Source organism: Mirounga leonina, unplaced genomic scaffold (genome assembly GCF_011800145.1).
Source record: "Mirounga leonina isolate KUSES-001 unplaced genomic scaffold, KU_Mleo_1.0 Mir_128, whole genome shotgun sequence".
In the NCBI taxonomy this organism is placed as follows: Eukaryota; Metazoa; Chordata; class Mammalia; order Carnivora; family Phocidae; genus Mirounga; species Mirounga leonina.
The window spans coordinates 5474512-5496158 of NW_023270320.1; the positions used below are offsets into that span (position 1 = coordinate 5474512).

At 38.5% G+C, this 21647-nt stretch overlaps 1 protein-coding gene across 1 annotated transcript in view; it reads right to left on the bottom strand.

Moving 5' to 3' along the window:
• LOC118009944 (disintegrin and metalloproteinase domain-containing protein 32-like) overlaps positions 1-21647 on the bottom strand; it is a 196519-nt gene that overhangs the window by 130533 nt on the left and 44339 nt on the right. The window contains exons 7-9 of the mRNA XM_035003988.1: positions 14934-15002; positions 11275-11346; positions 10903-11069 (exon numbers count right to left, since the gene is read on the bottom strand). Of these exons, the coding sequence (XP_034859879.1) occupies positions 10903-11069; positions 11275-11346; positions 14934-15002 (308 nt within the window). The remainder of the gene's footprint in view (positions 1-10902; positions 11070-11274; positions 11347-14933; positions 15003-21647) is intronic.

A 21647-nucleotide genomic window follows, 5' to 3' on the forward strand; every position in this document is an offset into this window, starting at 1 on the left:
ATCAAACTCAACACCCAAAGAACAAAGAATCCAATCAAGAAATGGGCAGAAGAAATGAACAGACATTTTTCCAAAGAAGACATCCAAATGGCCAACAGACACATGAAAAAGTGCTCAATATCACTCAGCATCAGGGAAATCCAAATCAAAACCTCAATGAGATACCACCTCACACCAGTCAGAATGGCTAAAATTAACAAGTCAGGAAATGACAGATGTTGGCGGGGATGCGGATAAAGGGGAACCCTCCTACACTGTTGGTGGGAATGCAAGCTGGTGCAGCCACTCTGGAAAACTGTATGGAGATTCCTCAAAAAGTTGAAAATAGAGCTACCATATGATCCAGCAATTGCACTACTGGGTATTTACCCCAAAGATACAAAAGTAGGGATCCGAAGGGGTATGTGTACCCCGATGTTTATAGCAGCAATGTCCACAATAGCCAAACTGTGGAAAGAGCCAAGATGTCCATCGACAGATGACTGGATAAAGAAGATGTGGTAATATATACAATGGAATATTATGCAGCCATCAAAAGGAATGAGATCTTGCCATTTGCAACGACGTGGATGGAACTGGAGGGTATTATGTTGAGTGAAATAAGTCAAAAAGAGAAAGACATGTATCATATGATCTCACTGATATGAGGAATTCTTAATCGCAGGAATCAAACTGAGGGTTGTTGGAGTGGGGGGTGGGGTGGGAGGGATGGGGTGACTGGGTGATAGACACTGGGGAGAGTATGTGCTCTGGTAAGCGCTGCGAATTGTGCAAGACTGTTGAATCTCAGATCTGTACCTCTGAAACAAATAATGCAATATATGTTAAGAAAAAAAAAAGAAGAAGAAGAAGAAGAAGAAGCTAGCGGGAAGGGAAGAATGAAGCGGGGGAAATCGGAGGGGTAGACGAACCATGAGAGACGATGGACTCTGAAAAACAAACAGGGTTCTAGAGGGGAGGGGGGTGGGAGGATGGGTTAGCCTGGTGGTGGGTATTGAGGAGGGCACATTCTGCATGGAGCACTGGGTGTTGTGCACAAACAATGAATCATGGAACACTTCATCTAAAACTAATGATGTAATGTATGGGGATTAACATAAGAATAAAAAATAAATAAATAAATAAATAAATAAATAAATAAATAAATAAATAAATAAATAAATAAATAAATAAAAAGAAAAGAAAATACCAAGTTCGTTGACTGGAAGACTTAGTATTACTGAGCTGCCAGTTTTCCCCACACTACTGTATAGATTCAATGCAGTTCCAATCAACATTCCAGCAAGATATTTTATGGCAACTGAGAAGTTGAATCTAACACTTATGTAGAAAGGCAAAAACTTAGAATAACCAAAACAATTTTCAAAAAGAAGAAAATATTTGGAGAACTTATACTACTTGATTTAAATAGTTTTTATAAAACTATAGTAATCAAGGCAGTGTGTTATTCACAAAAGAATAGACCAAAAATAGACTCTTACATATAAAGTCAAATTATTTGTTACAAAAGTGCAAAAGCAATTAAATGGAGAAACTATAGTGTTTTCAAGAATTAATGCTGAGTAATTATTTATTCATATGCAAAAAATTGTCTCCTCCATACCTCATAGCATATAGAATAATTAACTCTAAATAAGAAAAACTTAAAACTATAAGGCTTCTAGAAAAAAATATAGCATAGAAATCTGTAAATTTGGGTGAGGCAAAGATATTTTTTGGTACAACATCAAAAACATGATTCATAAAATAAAAAATTGATAAGTTAATAATGAATTCATCAAAATCTGATTTTTAAAATATACTGTTAAGAAAATGAAAAGACAACCCACAGCCAGAAAATATTCTGAAATCATATATATTATAAAGGACATGTACCTGAATGCTTAAAGAACACTTAACAGGAAGAGCTGGTCCAAGATGGCAACATAGGAAGATCTTAATCTTACCTCCTCCATAGACATACCAAATCTATACCTATTTCTAGAGCATTTCCTCCTGAAAAAGAACTTAGGGCTAACTGAACAGCTTCTGTACAACAAAAGATAGAAAGGCAAAAGGGACTGGCAAGATGGAAGGAGACACAGGAATGAAGAGAACCCCCACATCCAACACTGCAAATGGCAGCGAGGAGGGATAGTACTGAGAGACCAGGAGCAGATTCATCTGCCCTGGGGCACAGAAAAAAACAAACCAACCAACCTGTGGTTAAAAGAGCAACTAGTACATAAAAGAGCCAGCTCTAGAAATCTACCAAATGTCAGGGGAGTTGCTGGAACTCTCTGTGGGTAAAGGGGCTAGCGAGTGCAATGGTTTACACTCTGCCTACAACTTGATCGTGTAGATGGGAGCAGGGTCTGGGAGCCATAGCCAACCTGCAAGCACCAGGCCCCTAGTCCACACCACCCCTAGATGCCCTGAGACACAGAAAAAAAGCCAGGGTTTAAAAAACCAACTAGTATATAAAAGATCCAGCCCCAGAACTCAGCCAAACTGCAGGGGGGGGGGTAGGAGGGAGCTGCTAGAACTCCCTCCAGGACAAGGGAGCTGGCAAGTGCAACAGTTTATTTTCCTCTTCCACTTTGATAATGTGAATGGGAGCAAGGTACAGATGTCCTGGCTGGTTTACCACCTCAGTGAGCCCTGTGCCCCTGATCCTACCAGCCCCAGCTGTTCCACTGGGATGCCCCTGGTCAGTGCTCACTGCAGCTCTAGCCATCATGCCAAGGTGACACACGTACAAAGCCACCTCAGAACAATCCAGGCCCATACCACTGCAGTTTCCGACAGCTTGCTAGGGCACCCCAATGCAGAACACTCCAGGACCTCCGATTGACACCAGCTTTGGCTCCTGTCACCCCAACAGGGTGCCCAAGAAACCTCTAGCCCATTCCCACCTTGGTTCCAGCTGCCCCACCAAGGCACCCCTGCTCTGAGCATCCCAGGATACCCCAGATTGCATCCACTTTAGCTTCTGCTGTCCTGCCAGGGCACCCTTTGCTTGGAGAGCCCCAGGACCACACCAACCCATGCCCACTTCAGCTTTACCTGTCCTGCAGGGTGCCTGTTGCTTGAGGAGCCCCAGGAGCACCCAGCCCATGCCATTTCAGCTACAGCTGTCCTGCCAGGGTGCCCTCTGCACAGAACATCCCAGGCTCTGGTCTGCACCCCATCTTGGCTCCAGCAGTCCAGCCTGGGCATCCTCTGAGCAGAGAGTCCCAGAACACCATGGCTTGCATCCACTTCAGCTTCAGCTATCCTGTCAGGACACCCTTTGTGTAGAAAGACCAGGGACCACCCTAGACTGTGCCCACATCAATTTTAGCTGTCCTGCTAGGAGGCCCTCAGAATATAGAATATAGAGGCCCAGAATACCCTGGCCTGCACCCACTTCAAATTCAGCTATCGTGTCAAAGTGCCCACTGTGCAGAGAACCATGGAACCCATCAGTTTGCAATCACTTCAGATTCAGCTGTCATATCAGGATAGCCTCTGTGCGTAGAGCCTCAGACCACCCTGGCTTCACCACCAGACCACCACCACACCCACTTGAGCCCTGGCCATTCCACCAGAGCAGCCCGAGCACAGAGTGCACTGTGACCCCCAGCCCACTTCATCTACAGCTCCAGCCAGCCAGCAAGAGTCAACAGGGAAGTCTATACAAGGGATGAATATAAACAAGACCATTCTTTCAAGTTTAGGAAAGGTAGCTTTTCTAATTCATAGAAACAAACAGAAATTCAAGAAAAATGGGGATACAGAGGAATTGCTCCAAAAGAAAGAAAAAGACATCAGAAAAATAACTAATGAAAGAGAGATAAGCAATATGCCTCATAAAGAATTTAAAGTAATGATCATAAAGATGCTCACTGGGCTGGTCAGAAAAAGTGGAAAAACTCAGTGAGACCTTCAATAAAAAGATAGAATATATTTTTTAAAAACCAATCTGACTTGAAGAATACAATAACTAAAAAATATGCTAGAGAGACTCAACAGTAGATTAGTAGCTGCAGAAGAATGGATCAGCAATCTGGAAGACAGGGTCATGGAAAGTACCCAAGCTGAACAGCAAAAAGAAAAAGGCATTTTTAAAAAGTGAAAATACTTTAAGGGACCCACTGGACAACATCAAGCAAACAAATATTCCCTTCATCATTAAGGCCCAAAAAGAAAAATAGAGAAAGGAGCAGAAAACTTATTTGAAATAATAGGTAGCGGCACCTGGGTGGTTCAGTCAGTTAAGTGTCCACGTTTGGCTTAGGTCATAATCTCAGGGTTCTGGGATCAAGCCCTACATTGGGCTCTCTGCTCAGTGGAGTGTCTGCTTCTCCCTCTATGCTCTCCCTCTCTCAAATAAATAAATAAAATCTTAAAAAAAAAAAATACATAAAAACTTCTTTAACTTTGGGAAGGCAGTAGACAGCCAGGTTCAGGAAGTGCAGAGTTGCAAACAAGATGAACCCAAGAAGGTCCACACCACAACAATAACAATTAAAATGTCAAAAGTTAAAGACAGAGAATGTTAAAAGCAGTAAGAAAGAAGCAACTGCTTATATACAAGAAAAACCCCATAAGACCATCAGCTGGACTTTTCAGCAGAAACTGCAGGCAAGAAGAGAGTGGCATGATATGTTCAAAGTACTGAAAGGAAAAAACCTACAACCAAGAATACTCTACATGGCAAGGTTATCATTTGGAATTGAAAGAGAGATAAAGAGTTTACCATTTGAACAAAAGTTAAAGGATTTTATCACCACCAAACCCTTACAGTAAAAATGTTAAAAGGATTTTTTTTAATGGAAAAAAAGCCATAATTAGAAGCAAATTATGAGGGGCACCTGAGTGGCTCAGTCATTAAGCATCTGCCTTCAGCTCAGGTCATGATCCCAGGGTCCTGGGATTGAGCCCCGCATCGGGCTCCCTGCTCAGCAGGAAGCCTGCTTCTCCCTCTCCCACTCCCCCTGCTTGTGTTCCCTCTCTTGCTGTCTCTCTCTCTCACAAATAAATAAATAAAATCTTTAAAAAAAAAAAGCAAACTATGATATGAATTAAGATATAAAGTATGACAACATATATATATATATATATATATATATATATATATATATATATATATATAAAATGTGAAGGAGGGAGTAAAAAACAAAAAGACCATAAACTTTAAATTAGACTCATATACACTTAGGATGTTATATGTGAACATCATAGTAACCACAGACCAAAACCTACAATAGATATGCATAAAATAAAGAAAGCCAAACATAACACTACATAAACTCATCAATCACAAGGAAAGAGATCAAGAGAGGAAGAAGACAACAGAGAACAACAAAAACAACCAGAAAACAATTAAAATTGCAAAAGTATATACCTATCAATAATTATTTTAAATGTAAATGGTCCAAATGCTCCAATCAAGACACAGGTTGGCAAAATGGGTAACAAGAACCATCTTTTGCTGCTTATTAGACTCTTACTTTAGGTCTAAAGATACATATTGAAAGTGAATGGATGAAAAAAGATATTCCATGCAAATGAAAGTGGGGGGGAAGCCAGGGTAGCAATTCTTATATTGGACAAAACAGACTTAAAACAAAGACTGTAAAAAGAGACAAAGAAAGGCATTACATAATGATAAAGGGAATTAGTCCAACAAGAGAATACTACAAATATCTATGCACCAAACACTGAAATATCTAAGTATATAAAGAAAAGATTAACCAATATAAAGGGAGAAATTAATAGTAATGCAAAAATAGTAGGGGACTTTAATACCCCATTTACATCTATTAATAGATCACCCACATATAAAACCAATAAGGAAATAGTATCTTTGAACAACACATTAAACCTGATCTACTTAACAGAAATATATATATACAGTACATTCCATACAAAAACAGAATATACATCCTTTCAAGTACACATGGAACATGCTCCAGGATAGGTCATGGTAGGTCATAAAATAAGGTCTCAACAAATTTAAGAAGACTGAAAATATATCATTCATCTTTTCTGACCACAATATGAAACTACAAATCACAAATGTTGGAGAGGTTGTGGAGAAAGGGAAACCCTCTTCCACTGTTGGGGGGAATGCAAGTTGGTACGGCCACTTTGGAAAACAGTGTGGAGGTGCCTCAAAAATTTAAAAATAGAGCTACCCTATGACCCAGCAGTTGCACTCCTGGGTATTTACCCCAAAGACACAGATGTAGTGAAAAGAAGGGCCATATGCACCCCAATGTTCATAGCAGCAATGTCCTCAATAGCCAAACTGTGGAAAGAGCCAAGATGCCCTTCAACAGATGAATGGATAAAGAAGATGTGGTCCATATATACAATGGAATATTACTCAGCCATCAGAAAAGATGAATACCCAACTTTTGCATCAACATGGATGGGACTGGAGGAGATTAAGCTAAGTGAAAGAAGTCAAGCAGAGAAAGTCAATTATCATATGGTTTCACTTATTTGTGGCACATAAGGAATAACATGGAGGACATTAGGAGAAGGAAGGGAAAAATGAAGGGGGGGAATCAGAAGAAGAGATGAACCATGAGAGACTATGGACTCTGAGAAACAAACTGAGGGTTCTAGAGGGGAAGGGGGTGGAGGGATGGGTTAGCCCAGTGATGGGTATTAAGAAGGGCACGTACTGCATGGAGCACTAGATGTTATATGAAAACAATGGATCATGGATCACATCAAAAACTAATGATGTATTGTATGGTGACTAACATAATAAAATTTAAAAGAGTTCAAAAAAAAATCAATTACAAGAAAAAAAAACTATAAAAACCAAACATGTGGAGACTAAATAACATGCGTCTAAACAACCAGTAAGTCAACAAAGAAATCAAAGAGGAAATTTAAAAAAATGCATGGAGACAGATGAAAATGGGAAAACACAATTGTCCAAAATCCATGGCACTCAGAGAAGGTAATTCTAAGAGGAAAATTGATGGCAATACAGACCCACCTCAAAACAACAATAACAACAATAAAAACAACAACAACAAGAAAAATCTGTTAACCTTACACCTAAAGGAACTAGAAAAAGAACAAGCTCACAAGAAATGGGCAGAACACGTAAACAGACATTTTTCCAAAGAAGACATCCAAATGGCCAACAGACACATAAAAAAAGACACACTCAGCATTAGGGAAATCCAAATCAAAACCTCAGTGAGATACCACCTCACACCAGTCAGAATGGCTAAAATTAACAAGTCAGGAAATGACAGATGCTGGCGGGGATGTGGAGAAAGGGGAACCCTCCTACACTGTTGGTGGGAATGCAAGCTGGTGCAGCCACTCTGGCAAACAGTATGGAGGTTCCTCAAAAAGTTGAAAATAGAGCTACCCTATGACCCAGCAATTGCACTACTGGGTATTTACCCCAAAGATACAAATGTAGGGATCCAAAGGGGTACGTGCACCCCGATGTTTATAGCAGCAATCCACAATAGCCAAACTGTGGAAAGAGCCAAGATGTCCATCGACAGATGAATGGATAAAGATGTAGCATATACATACAACGGAATATTATGCAGCCATCAAAAGGAATGAAATCTTGCCATTTGCAATGATGTGGATGGAACCGGAGGGTATTATGCTGAGTAAAATAAGTCAATCAGAGAAAGACATATATCATATGATCTCACTGATAGGAGGAATTCTTAATCTCAGGAAACAAACTGAGGGTTGCTGGAGTGGTGGGGGTGAGAGGGATGGGGTGGCTGGCTGATAGACAGTGGGGAAGGTATGTGCTATGGTGAGCACTGAGAATTGTGCAAGACTGTTGAATCACAGACATGTACCTCTGAAAGAAATAATACATTATATGTCAAAAAAAAAAAGAAGATAGTAAGAAGGGAAAAATGAAGGGGGGGAATCAGAGAGAGAGAGAAGAACCATGAGAGACTATGGACTCTTGAGAAACAAACTGAGGGTTCTAGGGGAAAGGTGCTTGGGGGATGGGTTAGCCTGGTGATGGGTATTAAAGAGGGCACGTACTGAATGGAGCACTGGGTGTTATTTCCAAACAATGAATCACGGAACACTACATCAAAAACTAATGATGTAATGTATGGTGATTAGCCAACATAATAAAATAAAATAAAAAATGATGTGGTATATCTACAATGGAATATTATGCAGCCACCAACAGGAATGAAGTCTTGCCATTTGCAACGCCATGGATGGTACTGGAGGGTATTATGCTGAGCAAAGTAATCAGAGAAAGACATGTATCATATGATCTCACTGACATGAGGAATTCTTAATCTCAGGAAACAAACTGAGGGTTGCTGGAGTGGTGGGCGGTGAGAGGGATGGGGTGGCTGGGTGATAGACAGTGGGGAGGGTATGTGCTATGGTGAGCGCTGAGAATTGTGCAAGACTGTGGAATCACAGACATGTACCTCTGAAACAAATAATACATTATATGTTAAAAAAAAAAAAAGACAAAGTTAGTAGGAAGGGAAAAATGAAGTGGGGGAAATCGGAAGGGGAGACGAACCATGAGAGACTATGGACTCTTGAGAAACAAACTGAGGGTTCTAGAGGGGAGGGGAGTGGGGGGATGGGTTAGCCTGGTGATGGGTATTAAAGAGGGCACGTACTGAATGGAGCACTGGGTGATATTTGCAAACAATGAATCATGGTGAGCAGAAGACATGAATAGACATTTTTCCAAACAAGATATACAGATGGCCACAGACACATGAAAAGTTACTCAAAACTTTAAAAAAAAGAAAGAAAAGAAAAGTTACTCAACATTGCTCATCATCAGGGAATTAGGATCAAAACTACAGTAAGATATCACCTCACACCTGTCAGAATGACTAATATCAACAACACAAAAACAACAGGTGTTGGCGAGGATGTGGAGAAAGGGGAACTCTTTTGCACTGTTGGTGGGAATGCAAAGTGGTGCAGCAACTCTGGAAAACAGTATGGAAGTTCCACAAAAAAGTTAAAAATAGGACTACCCTATGATCCAGCAATTGCACTAGGTATTTACCCAAAGAATACAAAAATACTAATTCAAAGGGATACATACACCCCAATATTTACAGCATTATGTACAATAGCCAAATTATGGAAAAAGCCCAACTGCCCATCAACTGATGAACAGATAAAGAGGAAGTGGTGTATATATATACTCAGCCATAAAAAAGGATGAAATCTTGCCATTTGCAATGACATGGATGGAGCTCGAGAATATTCTGCTAAGAGAAATAAGTCAGAGAAAGACAAATACCATATGATTTCACTCATATGTGGAATTTAGAAAACAAAACAAATGAGCATAGGAAAGAAAAGAGGGAGAGGCAAACTAAGAAACAGACTCTTAACTATAGAGAACAAACTGATGGTTATCAGAGGGGAGGTGGGTAAGGGGATGGGTTAAACAGATGATGAGGATTGAGGAATACACTTGTGATGAGCACCTGGTGTTGTATGGAAGTGCTGAATCACTATATGGCACACCTGAAATTAATATAACACTGCTAACTAACTGAAATTAAAATTAAAACTTAAGAATAAATAAATAGCACTAACATTAATTAATCAGGCTGACAAAAAATGAAAAGAGCAATAACATTTATTGTTGGCAGAGATGCGGGAAAAATTTTAATCCCACATATGCAAAGGAAATACTGACATGCCAACTTAAAAATATGTATATACAGATTTTTTGAAAGATATTGCTGATTATAATTGCTACTAAGTTTTATATGAGTTCAATTAAAAATATATAGTTATAATTGATCATTAGAAAACTTATATTGATTTCTTCAACAAATAAACTGGTAAGAAAATATGACAGAGAGGAAATCCACAGATTAAAGAGACTAAGAGACATATCAAATGAATGCAATGTGTGGACCTTGCATGGATACAGATTTGAACCAACCAACTATAAAATGTAAGATAAAATATTTTAGACAATATGCAAAATTTGAACCCTGACTAAACAATGATGACTTTAAGGAATTGCCATTTTTTGGTGTGATAATGGTATTGTGAATACTTTTTAAAGAATCCTTATCTTGGGCGCCTGGGTGGCTCAGTTGGTTGAGCGACTGCCTTCGGCTCAGGTCATGATCCTGGAGTCCCGGGATCGAGTCCCGCATCCGGCTCCCTGCTCCTTGGGAGCCTGCTTCTCCCTCTGACCCTCCTCCCTCTCATGCTCTCTGTCTCTCATTCTCTCTGTCTCAAATAAATAAATAAAATCTTTAAAAAAAAAAAAAAAGAATCCTTATCTTTCAGAGATACGTAAATAATATGACACATAGGATTTTCTTCAAAAGAACTGAATTTGAGGGGGTGAGAAAAAGAAAAAAATTAGCCATAAGCTGATAATTGTTTTATGGATATGTAAGGTACATGATGATTCATTATTTTACTTTCTCATCTGCTGTTATGCTTGAAATTTTCCATAATAAAAACTAGAACAAAACAAAAAAAACTAATATTTAAAAATAATGCAGAAAATTCATTAGGGTAAACTGTTTTTAACCTACTTTCCCAAGTCTTTGATCCAACTTCATAACAAAAATATAAACTTCATAAATCCCATTTTTTTAGGTAGTGGTTAAGATTATGGGCTCTGGGGTTAAAACCTGTGGGTTCAAACTGGAAGGACACCACTAGATCCAAGAATCCTGAAATTGTTTAACCTCTAGAAATCTCAGTCTCCTCATTAGTAAAAAGCTAACAAGCACAGAAATAAATTTTAGCAAGTTTTAGTGACAAACAGAAAGAGAATATGAGGCCTGAATGAAGCACATAATGTATTAATAGTCACCAATGAATAAAAATTCCCTAAATTAAGCTACATCATTATCACAGATCTTTGTTTTCTTTCTAAGAATATTGAAACATTATTCTTACATGAATAAATATGCAATATCATGAGGCCTCAGAGTAAGATAGAACTTTTTCCATTCTAAAAATCTACGCAATACTTCATCTGCCTCACCAACTGTAGAAATCTTATTTTTATCTGACCACATCTCCAACGATGACAGCACAACAGTAACTTTAAATTGGGCAAACATCTAAAAACAAGAGATAAATACATGAAAAATTAATGTTTATGTTATTTTATAATAACCAAGAAATTAATTCAATGCTTTGACAAATCCATACTCAGTTTTGTGTAGATAGCTTAATTATTCAGAAATGCCAAGTGAAGTTAATGGAAATTATAATTTCAAAACTAGTATAAATTTTTCTAACTAGTATGAAAAGAAAAATACTTACCGAATTTACAAGGCCAATAGTTTCGATGACTTTATTTGTTACTATCATGCTATCAGAGCCCAAGTAATCATACTGAAAAAAAAAATTAATTTCAAATTAAATACAATCTGTTATGTAATATGTTTGAAATATACTCTCCATCTACTCTCAGAAATTTGATGCTGCTTTGGGGTTAGAACAGTTCAAAATAAGATAGTAACAAATTAAAAAAATGAATATAAACTGGATCACTCATATATGCTGATGGGAATGTAAAATCGTACAGCCACTCTGGAAAGTTTAGCAGCTTTTTTAAAACAAATAATATACTTACCATATGACCCAACAATTGCACTCCTGGCATTTATTTATATTTTTTAAGTTTTATTCAAGAGAGAGAGAATGAGAACAAGTGGGGGGAGCGGCAGAGGGAGAATCTTCAATATGGGGCTCAATCCCACAACCCCATGAGATGGTGACCTGAGCCAAAATCACAAGTCAGATGCCTAACCAACTGAGCCACCCAGGCGTCCCATACTCCTGGGCATTTATCCTAAAGAAATCAAAACCGATGCTCACAAAAAACATGTTCATAAATGTTCATAACAGTTTTATTCCTATTAGCCCAAAGCTGGAAACAATTCATATGTCCTTCAGTGGTTTACTGGTTAAACAAACTGTAGTACAATCATATCATGGAATACTGATCATTAGTAAAAAGGAACTGACTAAACTGTTGATATATGAAACAGTTTGGATAAACCTTAAGAAAATTATGCTGTGTTAAAAAAATCTCCAAAGGAGGGGCGCCTGGGTGACTCAGTCGTTAAGCGTCTGCCTTCAGCTCAGGTCATGATCCCAGGGTCCTGGGATTGAGCCCCACATCGGGCTCCCTGCTCAGCGGGAAGCCTGCTTCTCCCTCTCCCACTCCCCCTGCTTGTGTTCCCTCTCTCGCTGTGTCTCTCTGTCAAATAAATAAAATCTTTAAAAAAAAAAAAATCTCCAAAGGATATATACTACAAAATAACATTTATGCAATATTCCTGAAAACTGGAGAACAGATTAGTGACTGCCAGAGGTTAAGAAGCCTGGGAAGTAGGGAGAAATGGATGTGACTATGAAGAAATAATGTAAGAGAGTCTTGTAGTGATGGTTCTTTTGAGGCTACATATGTGATCCTAGTGCACAAACCTACACACACACAAATTAGTGTATATACAAATACTGAAATCTAAACAAGCTTTGTGGAATGTCCCAATGTCAAATTCCATATCTATAAATCAAATCTCTTAAGTATAGCACCACTTGCATGTTCCACAGGACCCTCAAATGAAACATACGTAAAACGAAGCTCATCATTCTCCTACCTACCTTCCCACTACTTTAATTAAAGGTATTATCATCTATGACCTCCCACATTTATGATACTGCATGTTCCATAAGAGCAGAACTTCTTCTGTTGTGTTCACAGCAGTATCCTCAAAAGTAGAATAGTAATTGGATCTACAGGATGCTCAATAAATTTATTAAGTGAAAGGATAAATCAAATCAATTTAAGTCCTTCTAATTCAACCTCAGCAGTAACTTAAAAAAATTTTTTTTTCTATTACTAATACTACTAACTAGTAAACGTTTGACTTGATTACTGGAATGGTCTCTTAAATGTCTCCAACTATCCCATCAGCAATCCAGTCCCTACACTATTACAAAAATGATGATTCTAAAATGAAAATATGAACCCGTCACTCCCCTGTTTAAAATCTTTTTAATGGATATAGGATAAAATAGGATAAATAGGATAAAATCCAAATATTGTATCAGTTCTTCAATTTATCTCTTTCTATTTTCCTTCTTCAACCCTATGTATTAATCATACTAAACTTTTTTTTTTAAGAAACTTCTCTCATATTTATGCGCCTTTGCAAGGAAAAGTTTTGCACCAAGTCTTCCCTGGCCCCACCCTCACCTCATTATCCAAACTAACTAATCCACAAACCATCCCCCAACCACCTCCTTTATCAGAATCTCACACTCCATGCCATTATTCCCCTGCCCTAATCACCCAAAGAGCCAACTAGAGACAACCTCCACATCCCAGAACCCACTGAAATTATTCAAGCTAGACAACCATAAACCTGTTTACTTTGCCTCAAGGGTTCTTTCCCACAGAAACCATAATCAGGTCTCCTGCCCATATTTTCCCCTTGCTCCCTCTGTCTCCTTACCTATTTTGTTACTTCCCCACGTGGCTTCTGCAGGATGTGGCATACTCTCTCCTTTTGGGAACTGTGAATAACAAACTATCTCTCCAACAGCAATTTTGTCTCCTGATCTGTTGGCCCCATCATACATGAATAATAATAAAACACATTTTAAAATACCTACTTGCATGCTTTTATACTACCCCCGGTTATAGCTGTGTTTCCATGTCTTTCTCCATCATTGGACCATGTTTTTATACTCCCATATGCTTCCTTCAAGCATAGCATTGAATTCACTAGACTGCAATTGTGGATTTAAAATTTGGGAAGTCATTGAAGACAATATCACTATTGTTCTTCTTTATATGCCCAGCATCTAGTCACATAGATGCCACAGCAGGCTCAATGTTTGTTTTATTAAAGAATATGTAAATATGTATAAAAACATAGAAAAGGGAAGTTTAATCAGTATCGTACGCCTGGCAAACCTGACAATTTGGGCAAGAAGCTTTTAAAACAACTCTCAAAGTTTGTAACAGAATTCTGAAAAAAAAATGATTTTTATAATCCAGAATATTCCCTGGAAATTTAGTCATCATTATTATAAATATCTTAAATTTCTCTTAAATGTTCCTTTGTCCTTTTCCCCTATATTCTAATAAATCGAGTATTTTCTTATTCTTCTCTAAATCCTATCTGTCTCTGAATCTCAACTCTGGCTTCCTGACAAGCTCTACAATTCTACAAATAGAATTGATAATGTGTTTGATTCATATTCTCTGTAGTATTCCAGAGGTGTGACAATGCTCATATCAGAACAAAACCTGGAAAGTATATTTTTATCCCTGTTTTCTGAAATCTCTGAAATATGGAGGAAATAAAGCCACACCTGATTGGGTGCAAACTAAGTTCTCATCCCAAGGTCCTGAAGTTTAAAGGTCCTCAAATAGTTTTTGGGAATCAGGGATTTAGAAATATGTTTATACCAGGTAAACAATACACTAGAACAGGTGAACCTTTAAAAACCACGCAAAAAAAAAAATCTTGATACATTAATGTAAGCAGTTCTCATAGTTATACTGTCATCACTTATGTGCCAATAAAAACTTTATAGGACAAACATTCCCTAGGCTACATATTGCTCTTCAAGTGCTCTAAAAACAAAAAATAAAGCTTAAAGATTTTCACTTAAAATATCACCATTAAAAAAATACTGTAGATGGAAAGAGTTCCTAAAGATGTGAAGTACCAGCTTAAAAATAATTTTATTATCCAGGATTTTTATGTAAACATTTCAAATTAAACATTTCTAATAGAAATATGTAATTTTGAGTATTTGGTTTTTCAGTTTGCAAATTTTCCACTGTTCTCTCTACGACATGTAGTAAAAAGACTGGAATTTTTAAGTTCCTTTCTACCTAGGGATAATTATACATTCACACCAAATATTTAAAAGCAAAGAAAAAGAAAAATACATACCAAAGCTTTATCCACCACAATATACATTTCTAGATAAAGAGGAATTAAATCTGGAACAGCTGATTCTGACTAGAAAAAAGAAAAAGGCACTTAAAAGCACATAAAACTTTCATAAATTGTTTATTCTGAACTTTTAAAATCATTTTTCCACTGTATTGAGGTATAATTAATGAAAATTATATATAAAGTTAAAGACTTGATGTTTTGATATATATAAATATATATATAGGAAAATAATTGTCATAATTAGGCCAATTAACATCATAGTGACCATTTTCTTTTTTGTGTGCATGATAAGAATGCATAAGATCGGGGAGCAGCAAGATGGCAGAGGAGTAGGAGACCTGGATTTCATCTGGTCCCAGGAATTCAGCTGGATAGGGATCAAAACATTCTGAAAACCTACGAACTCAACAGGAGATCAAAGAAAAGAATAGCAACAACTCTCTGAACAGAAAAGCGACCACTTTTTGGAATGTAGGACATGCAGAGAAGTGAATCCGAGGCGATATTCGGGAGGATAGATGGCGGGGGAGGGGGCCTCAGTCCACTGCTTTTGGCAAGTGATAGAGCCGCGGGGCACAAAATCGGAACTTTCAGAAGTCTGCTCCGCTGAGGGATGTCGCTCCAGTGGCTAAGCCAGGGGTGGAACCCTCGTGGGACAGTGTGGTCTCAGGACCCTCAGGGTCACAGAAAGACCAGGGGTGCCTAAGTGCAGCAGAGCTCCCAGGTATCAGAGCAGGGAAGCCGGCTGCAGAGATGGAGCCGAGGCGCGGGCTCTCAGCTCAGGGTTGCCATAAACTGTGATCTGCGGCACAGTCAGGGCACTGCTCCTCCAGCAGGGACCCAACAAGCGGCAGATCCGGGGAGACTCCCTCCCATTCCTCTCCCAGGAGGAGCAGCACGGGAATGCACTGCAGGGATCTACTGGGTTTGGAGACTCCACACCAAGTCGGGTGCCAGAGATAGAAATGCTGGGTCACAGGCCAGGTGAGCTGGGAGTGCAGCCGGAGACGAGGGAGACGGGAGTGACTGACCGCTTTTCTCTGGGGGCGCACTGAAGAGCGGGGCCCTAAGTTCTCGGCTCCTCCGGGTGGAAGATTGGGAGGCGACCATTTCCACTCTTGTCCTCCAAAGCTGTATGGAAAGCTTGCAGGGAACAAAAGCTCCAGAGAGCAAACCCTAGCAGACTACTAAGACAGGACTGGGCAAGTGCAAGGCAATTCTGCCTCCAGCAAAGACATTTGGGAACCATGGCAACAGGCCCCTCCCCCAGAAGATCGGCAAGAACAGCCAGCCAAGGCCAAGTTTACCAATCAATGAGAACGGCAGAACTCCAGCACTAGGGGAATACTGCACATAGAATTCATGGCTTTATCCCCATGATTCTTTAGTCTTTCAAAGTTAATTTTTTTTAACTGTCTTTTTTTTTTTTTGAGTTTTTCTTTTTCCCCTTTTTCAACCAACATCTTATCAATCCTCTTTTTAAAAACTCTTTTTTATTTTTCATTTTTAGAGTCATAGTCTATCCCTTCATAGTAGTTACCCTTAATTTGGCATATATATATAAGTTGTTCACTGTTTAAAATTTTGAGATACAGTTTCTTCTAACAGATCAAAATATACCCTAAATCACTAGTGTATGGCTTTGTTCTAGTCTACTGCCTGATCATATTCTCTCCCTTTTTTTCTTTTTTTTAAATCCTCTTTTCTTTTTTCAAACAACTTATCAATTCCTTTCATAAAAATTTTTATAATTTTCATCTTTACAATCATATTCCATCCCTTCATCATATCAACCCTTATTTCTGTACATATATAAGTTTTTCTTTCTTTAAAATTTTGGGAGGCACTTTCTTCTAACAGACCAAAATACACCAAAAATCTAGTGTGTGGCAATGATCTATGCACCAGCCTGATCATATTTGATCATAGTATGTTTTTTTTTGGTTTTGTTCTGTTTTTCTTTGTTTTTATCTTTTCGTTTCTTTTTTTTTTCTTTCTTTCCCTTTCTTTTCCCCCAGTTTCAAGTATTTTCTGATTTGTTTAGAGTATATTTTCTGGGGACGTTGTTACCCTCTTAGCATTTTGTTCTCTCATTCATCTATTCTCCTCTGGACAAAATGACAGGACGGAAAATTTCACCATAACAAAAAGAACAAGAGGCAGTACTAACTGCCAGGGACCTACTCAATATGGACATTACTAAAGTGTTGGATCTAGAGTTCAGAATGATGATTTTAAAGATACTAGCTGGGCTTGAAAAAAGCATGGAAGTTATTAGAAGAACCCTTTCTGGAGAAATAAAAACTAAAATCTAACCGAGTCGAAATCAAAAAGGCTATTAATGAGATGCAATCAAAAATGGGGGCACTAACTGCTAGGATAAATGAGGCAGAAGAGAGAATCAGTGACATAGAAGACCAAATGATGGAAAATAAAGAAGCTGAGGAAAAGAGAGATAAACAACTACTGGATCACGAGGGCAGAATTCGAGAGATAAGCGATACCATAAGACAAAACAACATTAGAATAATTGGGATCCCAGAAGAAGAAGAAAGAGAGAGGGGGGCAGAAGGTATATTGGAACAAATTATAGCAGAGAACTTCCCTAATTTGGGGAAGGAAACAGACATCAAAATCGAGGAGGCACAGAGATCTCCTCTCAAAATCAATAAAAATAGGTCAACACCCCGACATCTCATAGTAAAACTTACGAGTCTCAGAGACAAAGATAAAATCTTGAAAGCAGCTCGGAAGAAGAGGTCTGTAATCTACAATGGTAGAAACATTAGACTGGCAACAGAACTATCCACAGAGACCTGGCAGGACAGAAAGGACTGGCATGATATCTTCAGAGCACTAAATGAGAAAAATATGCAGCCAAGAATACTATATCCAGCTAGGCTGTCATTGAAAATTGAAGGAGAGATAAAAAGCTTCCAGGACAAACAAAAACTAAAGGAATTTGCAAACATGAAAACAACCCTACAAGAAATATTGAAAGGGGTCCTCTAAGCAAAGAGAGAGCCTAAAAGTAACATAGACCAGAAAGGAACACAGACAATATACAGTAACAGTCACCTTACAGGCAATACAATGGCACTAAATTCATATTTATCAATAGATACCCTGAATGTAAATAGGCTAAATGCCCCAATCAAAAGACACAGGCTATCAGATTGGATTAAAAAACAAAAACCCATCAGGCGCCTGGGTGGCTCAGTTGGTTAAACGACTGCCTTCGGATCAGGTCATGATCCTGGAGTCCCAGGATCGAGTCCTGCATTGGGCTCCCTGTTTGGCAGGGAGTCTGCTTCTCCCTCTGACCCTCCTCCCTCTCATGCTCTCTGTCTGTCATTCTCTCTCTCTCTCAAATAAATAAATAAAATCTTTAAAAACAAAAAAACAAAAAAAGCCCATCCATAGACTGTCTGCAAGAGACTTATTTTAGACCCAAAGACACCCCCAAATTGAAAGTGAGGGGGTGGAAAACAATTTACCATGCTAATGGACACCAAAAGAAAGCTGGGGTGGCAATCCTTATATCACACAAATTAGATTTTAAACCAAAGACTGTAATAAGAGATGAGGAAGGACACTATATCCTACTTAAAGGGTCTATCCAACAAGAAGATCTAACAATTGTAAATATCTATGCCCCTAACATGGGAGCAGCCAATTATATAAGCCAATTAATAACAAAAGCAAAGTAACACATCGACAACAATACAATAATAGTGGGGGACTTTAACACCCTCCTTACTGAAATAGACAGATCGTCTAAGCAAAAGATCAACAAGAAAATAAAGACTTCAAATGACACACTGGACCAAATGGACTTCACAGACATATTCAGAACATTCCATCCCAAAGCAACAGAATACACATTCTTCCCCAGTGCCCATGGAACATTCTCCACAATAGATCACATCCTAAGTCACAAATCAGGTCTCAACCAGTACCAAAAGATTGGGATCATTCCCTGCATATTTTCAGACAACAAAGCTTTGAAACTAGAACTCAATCACAAGAGGAAAGTCAGAAAGAACTCAAATACATGGAGGCTAAAGAGCATCCTACTAAAAAATGAACGGGTCAACCAGGAAATTAAAGAAGAATTAAAAAACTTCTGGAAACCAATGAAAATGAAAACACAACTGTTCAAAATCTTTGGGATGCAGCAAAGGCAGTCCTAAGAGGAAAGTATATAGCAATACAAGCCTTTCTCAAGAAACAAGAAAGGTCTCAAATACACAACCTAACCCCACACCTAAGGAGCTGGAGAAAGAACAGCAAATAAAGCCTAAACCCAGCAGGAGAACAGAAATTATAAAGATCAGAGCAGAAATCAATGAAATAGAAACCAAAAGAACAGTAGAACAGATCAACAAAACTAGGAGCTGGTTCTTTGAAAGAATTAACAAGATTGATAAACCCCTGGCCACTTATCAAAAAGAAAAGAGAAATGACCCAAATCCACAAAATCATGAATGAAAGAGGAGAGATCACAACCAACACCAAAGGAATACAAGCAATTATAAGAACATATTATGAGCAACTCTATGCCAGCAAATTAGATAACCTGGAAGAAATGCATGCATTCCTAGAGATGTATCAAATACCAAAACTGAACCTGGAAGAAATAGAAAACCTGAACAGACATATAACCACTAAGGAAATGGAAGCAGTCATCAAAAATCTCCCAACGAACAAAAGCCCAGGGCCAGATGGCTTCCCAGGGGAAATCTACCAAACATTTCAAGAAGAATTAATACCCATTCTTCTGAAACTGTTCCAAAAAATAGAAATGGAAGGAAAAATTCCCAACTCGTTTTATGAGGCCACCATTACCTTGATCCCAAAACCAGACAAAGACCCCATCCAAAAGGAGAATTACAGACCAATATCCCTGATGAACATGGATGCAAAAATTCTCACCAAAATACTAGCCAATAGGATCCAACAGTACATTAAAAGGATTATTCACCACGACCAAGTGGGATTTATCCCTGGGCTGCAAGGTTGGTTCAACATCCGCAAATCAATCCACGTGATACAATACATTAACAAAAGAAAGAACAAGAATCATGTGATCCTCTCAATAGATGCAGAAAAAGCATTTGACAAAGTACAGCATCCTTTCTTGATCTAAACTCTTCAGAGTATAGGGATAGAGGGTACATACTTCAAGATCATAAAAGCCATCTATGAAAAACCCACAGGGAATATCATTCTCAATGGGGAAAAACTGAGAGTTTCCCCCCTAAGGTCAGAAACCTGCAGGGATGTCCACTATCACCACTGCTATTCAACATAGTATTAGAAGTCCTAGCCACAGCAATCAGACAACAAAAAGAAATAAAAGGCATCCAAATCAGCAAAGAAGTCAAACTCTCACTCTTTGTAGAATGATATGATACTTTAGGTGGAAAACCCAAAAGACTCCACCCCCAAACTGCCAAAACTCATACAGGAATTCAGTAGAGTGGCAGGATATAAAATCAATGCCCAGAAATTAGTGGCATTCCTATACACCAACAACAAAACAGAAGAAAAAGAAATTAAGGAGTCAATCCCATTTACAATTGCACCTAAAACCATAAGATACCTAGGAATAAATCTAACCAAAGAGACAAAGGATCTGTACTCACAAAACTATAAAATACTCATGAAAAAAATTGAAGAAGACACAAAGAAATGGAAAAACGTTCCATGCTCATGGATTGGAAGAACAAATATTGTGAAGATGTCAATGCTACCTAGAGCAATCTACACATTCAATGCAATCCCCAGCAAAATACCATCAACTTTTTTCAAGAAATGGAACAAATAATCCTAAAATTTGTATGGAACCAGAAAAGACGCCAAATACCCAGAGGAATCTTGAAAAAGAAAAGCAAAGTTGGCAGCATCACAATTCCGGAATTCCAGCTCTATTACAAAGTTGTCATCATCAAGACAGTATGGTATTGGCACAAAAACAGACACATAGATCAATGGAACAGAAGAGAGAGCCCAGAAATGGACCCTCAATTCTATGGTCAACTAATCTTTGACAAAGCAGGAAAGAATGTCAATGGAAAAAAGACAGTCTCTTCAACAAATGGTGTTGGGAAAATTGGACAGCCACATGCAGAAGAATGAAACTGGACCACTTCCTTACACAACACACAAAAATAGACTCCAAATGGTTGAAAGACGACCTCAATGTGAGACCGGAGTCCATCAAAATCCTAAAGGAGAACACAGGCAGCAACCTCCTCGACCTCTTCGAAACATCGCCAAAGGCAAGGGAAGCAAGGGCTTATGAACTATTGGGACTTCATCAAGATAAGAAGCTTTTGCACCGCAAAAGAAACAGTCAACTAAACCAAAAGACAACTGACAGAATGGGAGAAGATATTTGCAAATGACAGATCAGATAAAGGGCTAGTATCCAAAATCTATAAAGAACTCATCAAACTCAACACCCAAAGAACAAAGAATCCAATCAAGAAATGGGCAGAAGACATGAACAGACATTTTTCCAAAGAAGACATCCAAATGGCCAACAGACACATGAAAAAGTGCTCAACATTGCTCAGCATCAGGGAAATCCAAATCAAAACCTCAATGAGATACCACCTCACACCAGTCAGAATGCCTCAAATTAACAAGTCTGGAAACGACAGATGTTGGCGGGGATGTGGAGAAAGGGGAACCCTCCTGCAC